Source organism: Montipora capricornis, chromosome 12 (assembly GCF_036669925.1).
Source record: "Montipora capricornis isolate CH-2021 chromosome 12, ASM3666992v2, whole genome shotgun sequence".
Taxonomy (NCBI): domain Eukaryota; kingdom Metazoa; phylum Cnidaria; class Anthozoa; order Scleractinia; family Acroporidae; genus Montipora; species Montipora capricornis.
The window spans coordinates 7,938,181-7,948,180 of record NC_090894.1 but is presented as its reverse complement, the minus strand read 5'-3'; the positions used below and the strand labels follow the sequence as shown (position 1 = coordinate 7,948,180).

The window sequence follows — 10,000 nt, the reverse complement described above, 5'->3', positions numbered from 1 at the left end:
AGGTGCAAAAAGTGCAATGAACCAATCCAAATTCGCGATTGGTTTTGGTTTTCCTTTTAATTGTTGATAGACTATAATAAAACAGGGGCGAGATTTTTAAACCAATAAGGTAAGCGTAGCAATTGCAATCGCGTAATTACTTTCGACAGTCATATCTGCGTGGACTTAGTTATCGTATCACACAGTGTTTATTGTCCTTAATTTACTTTTTAAGTTCAGTTAATTCCATGTCCAGGGGTCCAGGGGTCCAGGGGTCCAGGGGTCCTACTTTTCTTTTTCGGAAATGACGTTTTAGTGTCACGCATATCACCCTCACGCTCTCTACCAGAAGTCACTTCGAAAGTGAAATAAGTGATGATCTCTGCGACTCTTTCGCGAAATTCAAATTAATGACGCCTTTCTACAGGAAAAAGGGTAAGCAGATCTTAGCTCCTGGTGCCGGTATTCCTTTATCGTCGTCTAAAGGATTTTGAGCTTTCTTAAACTGCTATTTTACGATTTTTTGTGTTATCACAGTTATTTCATAACGAAAGCGATATTCATTGTTTTGCATATGTGCGGACTTAAAGGGCACTGTAAACCATTAACACATTTTTCCCGTGTAGTCTTTCATTAAGTCTAAATACCTAGTATTCCGGAACCAGAGTTTTCTATCTTGCGACTAAAGCCGGTTGAAATTTGAAACGTCATCCGCCATTTTGGTTTCACTGTCTTTTGATATCGTGACATCACGAGTGAGTAGATTATACACTGACTACGAACTGGGAATATCAATTTTAAATGAAACTTACCTTCGAAAGATTGAAGCGACCCTCACACTTATCTGGACAATTTAAACAATTGTCTCTTTAAGGCCCAGCTTCAACTGACAGGCTTTTCAACCATTTTGTCATATCGTTAGCAATCTAATTGGATGAAATTTCAGCTTTCACAGGATTTTCATAGATGAAAATTGTTCCACAGCACACAATGCCTGTTGGTTGCAGGTCACAGGCCTGTGGGTTGGGTTGACACCTGGCTTAAACAGGATTTTAACCCATGACGTCTCCGATGTGGTGCAATGCTCTAAACCAACTGAGCCATGAACTCGGGGGTGGGGGGGGAGGGGGGAACTTCCATATAAAAAGGGGAAAGATGCTTGTCGTCTCGCTTAGGGGTGTAAAATTAATTTCGGATTTTAGTCTCACTTAGGGTGTTCTGGGCAAAATGCAATCATAAATAGCCGTTGAGGTCTCCTCTAGGGTTGTGCGCAAAGAAATCTAAAAGTGTATACCCTTGAATCCTAGGGGTTCCCCATGGATGAGTAAAATCGTCTGGCGTTAGACAGAGTAAAATATCTAGTATGGCCGGTTTCGGCCAGTTTAGGGGTGAATGGGGTATATTTACACTTTTATATTTTTTCACGTAGTAGTGAAAGTATTAGATGATAAATGTCTTTGCTGTCATTAGAAGACACTGTACTTTTTATGTATCCGTGTTTTAATATCGTCTCTTTTAGGGGTCCAAAAAAAAAAAACCTGGGCCATGCCCAAATTGGTCTCCTTTAGGGGTTTAATTTAAAACTTTTGACAATCATCCCTCCCCTTTTTATATGGGAGTTCCCCCCCTCCCCTCTTCCCGGGGCTATGAAGCGCATACTTAGAAACTTGTCATACATTTGAAACTTACCTTTTGTAAAAGTTTGTTGGAAATTTTATTTCATGACCACAAATTAAAAAGCCATAGGAGAGAGATCACGTGAGATGTTGCAGCGTGTAAGTATTAGGACAGCATTAGTCATAATACAATGTACATTGGTATAGAATGAATGATTGGGACCCCCAAGAGGGAGGGTTTTAGGCAGGTATGAGACCTCCTATGCCTCTTGTCATGCAATAGTATTTCCATAAAATTCCGAATGAAGGTAATTCTTGTTTAATTTTCCTGTTTTATCACATTAACATAGGCATGGAGATCCCATGAGATTGTAAACCACCAACACTGCCACTTCAACCAAATAAGGTGGAAATCGGTTTAAGTCAGAATGGTATTAAAACTCGACAACAATTCAGTGATGAAAGGATGACTGAGCTAGCCACCCTTTTCCTACATACAATACAATAGAAACAAAATCTTTTGTCTGTTAGGAAAAATGATGGCAAGAACGTTCTTAAACCAAATATCAACAATAATCTATACCTGTAACCTGATATCTTTCAGTTCAACACGTACATGTACCAGTCTGGAACTATGATGTCAAAATTGTGTCTACCATTTTTTTTTTTTGCCAATCCCCATCCTGGTCATGAAGTCACAGCTTGATGTCCAAACCTTGTCGTCAATTACAACAACAGTTGATTTAGAATACACCTTGTTATTTTTTTCCACCACCCTTCATGATCCAATTATTGACCTCAATTGAAGCATTTGCATGCCATCACAGTTTTGAAACTCTGTTCATATTTTCCACTTTGTTAAACTCGGTTGTAAGTTTATTAGTGTACCGGAGAGACAGGCCTACACAACTCCCTAGCGCATGTTTTAGCCTTTCAGTTTTGTAATTTGGCTCTCATGAGTACATATTTGACTGGCTGCCCTCTTTTTGTAATACATTAGGGGCTGGTTTTTTAGATTTCTTTTAGCATTAGTTATCGCTCTATGCTGGGTGGTATTGTGTAAGGAAAGGCAAGATTCGTTTGCTCTCCTGTGGTTTTTGAAGGAGTGCCAGTTTCCTGTTTTTAGCTTGAATTGCTCTTCTGTTAGGGTCATTTGAACAGTCAAGATCCTTGGGATAAGAGTTTGTTCTGAGAAGTCTCAGAGCTTCACCTTTCACCAAGCCTTTTTTGACTCCTGGTGGGTGGCACGAGGAGAAGTGCTTATGTTGAAATGACTTTTTTCAGTAGGTTTGAAGTGCATGTGCACATCAAGGACTGAATTGCTCTTGAGCCTTTCTCCTTTGTAATCCCAATGTCGTTTCTGTATCTGAAATTTGAACTGTACATTTAATTGTGGGGTGGTGTTTGTTTGCTTGTTCAATTAACAATGTCTTCTTTCATTTGAATGTATTTCTTTCTAATTTCCACTCTTTCCTTTCTCATAAAAATGAGCCACACAACCAATAATATCATGTACGTCACAAACAGCATTGTCGGTGCTGTCCGACATTTTCAAAAACCAGAATATAATCTTGGCCTACGCGATACAGCATAAACAAGCCACTTTTCGTGAAAAAACATGATGTGGTTACAAGTTCATGTAACAAAGGTCATGAGGCCTTTGTGTAACTGGATCTCATTACGGCCACAGTTCAAGACAAAGAGCACGCTATTGGGATCACAAAAGGCACGTGTCAGCGTGGTGGAGAATGCTCAGTGAAAATTCCACTTTTTTTCTGTTGTTCCTGAAGACAAAAGTTGAGTTATTTTCAATTTCTCGCCATCAGAAATCCCGGATCTCAGAGCTTCAAAGTGACAATTTCCCAGATCCCGTCCTTCCATAAATGCAATCCTGAAACCCCCTCCCATATTTCTTTAGAATCCCTAATCTAGGGCTACAAAAAGGCCAAATCCCGGGTCCCGAAAACCCTATTGGGGACCCTCTGTTATTTCCATTGAAAACTGAGTCCTTTCACAGGAATTACTGAGTGTATACATAAAAGGTAAAGTCACTGCTTACGAGCCAGAAGGCAAATCAGGCCGGCGCTCATCTCCAGTTTCCTTACCATGAAGCAACTAAGGAGTATTTATATTCCCTGCTGGATGGGATGCTAGTCCATCGCAGGGTTACCCCCAGCATTTCGCCAGTATCCATTTATATGTGTATAGTATAGATAAGCCCAACAAATTGACCTGCTCCCAAATGAGTGGCTTCATAGCTCAGTTGGTAGAGCATTGCACCAGCATTGCACCAGCATTGCACCCGCATCGCAGAGGTCATGGGTTTGAATCCTGTTGAAGCTGCCTGAATTTTTCAGGTGTCTATTAGGAGACAAATGCTTAAATTGTCCAGATGAGTGTGAGGATCACTTCTACCTTTAGAAACTGTTTTGTTTTCTATTCCTGTCCTTTAATCAAGTAGCTTTCATGAAAGAATTGATGGTCTTGACAAGAAAGTAAATATAATGTAACAACAACAATTTATGTCACGTCATCTATGACAGTAACATTTTCCATTGATAAACACCAATATTTGGATGCCCAGTTCCAACACAGTCACAAGAAAAATTAATAACAAAAAGCACTGGAATTCAGACTGTTTAACGGTTAATTGATGGGGACATAGTTTTTCAGTGAGTGTTTAACCTATTGACTCCTGGGGGTTCCCCATTGACGAGTAAAATACCAAGTGTGGTGTCAGACAGAGTAAAATACTAGAGTAAAATAAGTAAAAATACAGAGTAAAATAAGTCTTGCGGATTTAGGCCTGTTTGGGTGTCAAAGGGTTAATTAAGCTGGATATCACTTCCCTGTGAGTACACTTACAGAACTTTATACCAATTTGCAACATCCACATCTAAATGGCAGGTTAACGAGTTAGGATACTGCATGCTAAACTAAACAAAAAACCCAAAATTATTATATTTCTTTGTTAGCAAAGAGAACAAGTCCCAAAACAAACTACCCCCTATACATTGTATATGGGACTCATCAAGGCTAGCCTTTATCTCCACTAATTCCTTGAGTCAACCCTTTCTCAAGTTAAGTAATTTTATTTTTAGGGACAGGAACAGGTTGTTCTCACAAAAGGTATCATATTTCCCTTGACAGTGCAGGAGAGAGCTCTGTTTAAATTGGCTTTTACAAATTTGGGCATGCTGAATCTCCAAAGGGAGAATGAATTTTACGACAGTGGGTGTGCTGAATCTCCCAAGGGAGAATGAATTTTACAACAGTGGGTGTGCTGAATCTCCCAAGGGAGAATGAATTTTACAACACTGGGCATGCTGAATCTCCCAAGGGAGGCGTTCTATAAATAAATCTACTCTGGAAAGGGTTAACTCCTGGGCCAAGTATGGGAGATCGAGGCTCCCCTTGATGAGCTCCTGCTAAACACTATTAGAAATTTTAAAAGTAGAAAATATTCTTAAATTTGAAAATTGAATCCCTTGTAGATAAAAAACAATACATCTCTGACTTGGCTTGGCTGTTTCTGAAGTTTCATAAATATTTGCCTTTAGCCTTAAACTTCTACAGACCATCGTTCAGAATCTACCACACCTGCCATATTTTGTAACTGCATTGTGGGAGAAGCCAACTTAAAACTTGTCTGTCTCCTTAATTTTTTTCCATGTGCGCAAGTTTTTTTGTCTCCTTTGGCCACAATGAGCTTTTCTCCTTTTTAAGTATAATTTTGTAAATTATGTTGTCATTCTCCTTTTCATTTCTTTTTTTATCCATTTTATTCCATCACTATACATGTAATATGTATATGAAGCAATGAATAATTTATTGCTTTAAACTTGCAGAAGAGAGGGGGGGGGGGGGGGGTAAGGGGAGCAAAATGCAAAATATTACTTTTATGTGGATGTCTTGCCCTTTGGATAAGTCTGTCTGACAATTATAGTCTTTGCAAAGATTACAATATTTGCTCACGTAACAGAAAACGTGAACACTGTAAGCACTATCTAAGTATGGGCGTGAACAGAAAACTTAATAGCCAACTTTTCATGTGGAAATTACAGATCCTATTCTTTGGCTATGAAGTTATCCACTGGATAAAGTTGTAAGGGCCATTGCAGCCCTGGAGCCAAATGAAACTTGCCTCCATACCCATTTTGTATCAACAGTGGTAATTCTGAAAAAGAAAGTATGTGATTTGCATAATTATGGATTGGTTTGACAAATTGTCATATTCCCCAAATGTGCGATGACATAAAAACCTTGCAACTTTATTGTAATGGGAATTGTATTTAACTGTCACAAAATCATTTTTTTAAATCCCCAAGGTTTGCCACTCATTTCTGAGGAAAGCTAAATTTTACCAATTGAGGACAAAACAATGGCAATTGCTCACGAACCAGCTACTTTCTCTGGTACTGACTTTCCTGAAGGCCACCATGACATTCGTGAAGGCCGAAATGAGGAGCTGTCGACCTTGAAGTTGGGGGATCAGTTGATGAGAGTTCTCTTGTCGTCAACAGAAGGTATGCAAACATTCTTTGCTCCTGAAAAGATGCAGTCAAAGGAGATAGTGCCTTGGTTGTTCGGCAGTTCTTCAAATAGAACTTCTAATGAGGAAGCTTTTGTGGAAACATACTCGAGGGAATCATCTAGCGCGAGTTGTTCGAATGGTAACTGGTCCAACCAAGGAGAGCCATCTGGAAAGAGTAGAAAAGAAATTGTCCATGCACCAGATTGGCAATCATCATTGAGGACTATGAGTAGTTTTACATCAGTATTTTATGACCAAGAAATTATGGAGAATTGCAAATGCCCATTCGCACCATGCAGAAGTCATCGACCCGAGGATCAGTCCTTTGGTAATTGCATTAATGGTCCACAGTATCCTTCTCTTTTTGATGCAATTAAAGATGATCATCTAGTTCCTGTGTCGCATCATCAAAGACAATTTTCATATAAAAAGCCAAAAGATTCAGTCTGTCCGTCAACAGTGACTGATTACCATTCTGTAACATTAAGTACCAAAGCAGACGATTCAGTTGTGTCTAGTTCTGTAAACAGAGCATTCAAAGATGATCAACAGAGTGGACATAAATGTCCATCTTTATTTCCTCCCATGCAAGACATCAGCACTGACAAAGCAATTCAAATCTCCTGTAAATGTACTGAAAACAATCGGATTCATCCATGCCTTGCACAAGCAACAGAGGACGTTTCACCGACATCTGACACAGTACGTCAATCTAAAAAAGACCATTTAAACACAAATGCAAGTAGTCAACCATACCCTGATCTCTTACAAGCAGTGAAGGACGATCCTGTGGCATCATTCACTGGACGTTGTTCAAACTCTTACAAGCAAGACATGAATAAATTAGAACCTCATGAGCATATTTTCCTCTCGAGCAAAAAGTTAAGAAAGATCGAACGACTGTCTCTGCATGGTAACTTTGAGAAGAGCCTTCAACTACAAGAAGAAGTGGCCCAGCATATTCTACTCTCATGCAAGCGTCCAGATTTGCGATCTTTAGAACGTCTTCCGGATAATCTTGTGAGCGATTTGTCTGCGACGAACAAAATTAAGGGATAGAGCAGGCTCCAACAAAGCTTGAGTAGCATCGAGAGAACAGGTGGCTCGGGAAATGAGCCAGAGTTCACTCCCGAAACCACGGCTAGACGGACAGTCGGCTTGACGCGTGAGGTGAGCCATTGTTGATCTCCGCCAATCAGAGACTCGCCTACTCTCTTCTCGGGGAGGATACCCGAACTGAGTGAGCAGCGGAAATCGAGCCTACAGCGAGAGCGGAAGAAACAACGGTACATTTTAACATGTACCGACTCACAAAGCACCATATTCATGTCTGCAGAAAAATATATTTGCACCAGCCTGAGGGTCCATCGTACAGTGTGGTACATTACCGTCCTCCCAGTGCAGGACATCCACTTTGAATAAACAAGCCTATTAATTTTTCCTTTCATTTCAACTCCACAACACCAAGTACATGTACAGCAGTAGAAAGTCCAGACGGAGTTGTTAAAGGAGAATTTACAGGTACTATCTTGGAATAACTATTGCTTTAAGGGCTTTCAGTTTGAAAAAAAAAGAACACTGCCAGCTTTCCCTTAAAGAAGCCAAACGTTTTCTTGATTGTCCTGGCCGGTTTAGATGGCATTTGATGCTACTTTCATCTTCGATGATAGCATTCACTCATTTTGCTTAGTCTTTTGGCGTTTATAAAACCGAAAACCGTGACATGTAAAACGGTCAGGACAAGAAAGTCAACGTTAATTTGGGAGTAGGGCGTTATGTTTGCAAACATTTTAAGCTGTATTTTTCCAGTGTAAATTTTATATTGACAACTCCCTCGTTTGTAAATCAAACATCTCCTCCTGGATGTCAATGCACATATTTCTTTTCAATTTTGCGGAATTTTGGGATGTTCTGTTTAACGGTATCAGGCCAACTTATTGTTGCTTCGATATAAAAGACAGTAAGAAAAAACGAAAGTGAACTTTGAAAAGTGCCGTATCTCAAGGGACTTCCAATTGTAGTAATTGTCATACTTGATATATTAATAACTCTTTCATAGAGTGCTGGTATTTAAAAAAGGTTCACTAAATATAATCAAATAAACTGCACCTGTCTACTGCATGCGATGAATTTTATCTTACTTTATAAGTCAAAATGGGAGAGGACAATATTGTATCCTCGACAAGACAACTAAAATTCATTGAATATTTTTCCCAATATATCATTTTTTTAAACAGTAAAGAATTTACACGTTCATCGCCAAGTAACAGGCGCAAAACACTGTACAATACAATAACCTTTATTTCACCTCGAATTTAAAATAGCAAAAATGCTAGTGTCTTCGAGAAATGAAATAAATAAATGAATGGATAATGAATGAATTAATAGGTATGGAATAAAAAAAAATAGGTATATAAAATCACAATATATACAATTCCGTAGTTGATGCAGTAGTATCAAACAATTAACAACTATTTACAGAAAGGACAGCAGTCAGTATCAAATTGTAAATTACGAATAGCCGATTTGAAAGCTGCAACTGTTGGCAGTGACGTAGTGGTGTTAGGGAGGGAGTTCCATAATTAATAGAGATTAATGTTGTGAGTTTTTAAACTAAACATATTAGTAATACATTCTGGGGCCAGCCCTTTAAGAGATTTACAATTATACTAATGTATTAAAGGATACATGTATAATGTACGCGCCCATTAAATAGTAATGGTTGTCCCTTACGGTTAAGGAATAGCATATAATTACTGAGATAATCATTGAAAACAAATCGTAGGCTCCGTTCATTAATTTTCTCCAACTTCATTAAATTACGCTGACCACAAGGGTGCCACACGACACAGCAGTAATACAAATGTGGCAACAGATAGGCATTGTATAATTTGGTCTTTGTGTTAGTGTTAATTAGTGTCTTAATGCCTCCAATTTTTTTAAGAAATAGTCATGACATTAATATAACCGTTGCAACAAAGACAAGACCATGTTTTCTCCTATGTTCCGCGTAGATTTGGTCTGAAACAAGTGTAACGCAGTTCACACCATCTTTCCGAAAGACTTATGTACAGTTGATAGAAAAGATCTCTCATTGGCTCTTTTTTGTTCGTCCACCAGCCTTACATCATAATGATTGTTATCTGTGTTCCTAGAGATTGGTTGCGAACCACCTGTTTCTTAAAGGGGCAATGTCACGACAGTTTGGCCCAATTTGTTTTGTTTCGTTGTTTGCTTCACTCGCTTTTGAAGCGTTACATGTAAATTGTAACCAAAGGACATGAACTTTGACAAAGTGTTAGTCTGAACAGGTTTTTTTTTTTAACTAACTGGAGACCTTTTTATTCTCCTTCACTTTTGCGCATCCGTCCCATCTGGAACTTGTACCGTGGTTCCCAGCCAGTCTTCTTGGAGACAACACTCAGTCGTTCATCGAAGTAAGCGGCGGCTTAGGGTGCTTACCATTTAGCCAAGAATCCCGGAAATTTCGGTTAAATGTCAAATGGAACAAATCCATTTGGAAAATGTAGAATTCCTTTGCTATTTTTACGGATTCTTCCCCACCCTGCCGGCAGAGCTTCTCTTAACTGGACGAGAAAGAAAGGACTCTGCAGAGACGCCATATTGATTTTCGTACTGAAGGCTCGATTTTGACCTTCTGTCAAAAATATGATGCGCGTGCTGCCTAAATCGATTTGACCGGAGTGATTAGCCCAGAAACTTGGGCTGCGGCGACTTAAAAGACTTGACACGATTTCTGCAGAGCCTCTTTTGCTCGCCCTCTGGTGACCTTTAGAGTGGCTCTGCTCGCAGGGTAATTATTCCCTTTCCAGGCTTTATTTCGTGCGAAATCGAGTCGTGAGGAAAGATA

The 10,000-nt window shown here is 39.3% G+C and overlaps 2 protein-coding genes across 2 annotated transcripts in view; one reads left to right on the top strand and one right to left on the bottom strand.

The window, feature by feature from the left end:
* Positions 1-10,000, bottom strand: part of LOC138027798 (rRNA-processing protein FCF1 homolog) — a 270,573-nt gene that overhangs the window by 51,286 nt on the left and 209,287 nt on the right. The window lies entirely within an intron of this gene.
* LOC138027795 (uncharacterized) lies at positions 325-8,974 on the top strand. Its single transcript, XM_068875409.1, has 2 exons — positions 325-414; positions 5,924-8,974. The coding sequence occupies exon 2, from the start codon at positions 5,977-5,979 to the stop codon at positions 7,186-7,188; it is 1,212 nt and encodes a 403-aa protein (XP_068731510.1). The 5' UTR covers positions 325-414; positions 5,924-5,976; the 3' UTR covers positions 7,189-8,974.

Coding starts and splice junctions, on each gene's coding strand:
- LOC138027795 (XM_068875409.1), top strand. CDS start 5,977: ATGGCAATTGCTCACGAACCAGCTACTTTCTCTGGTACTGACTTTCCT.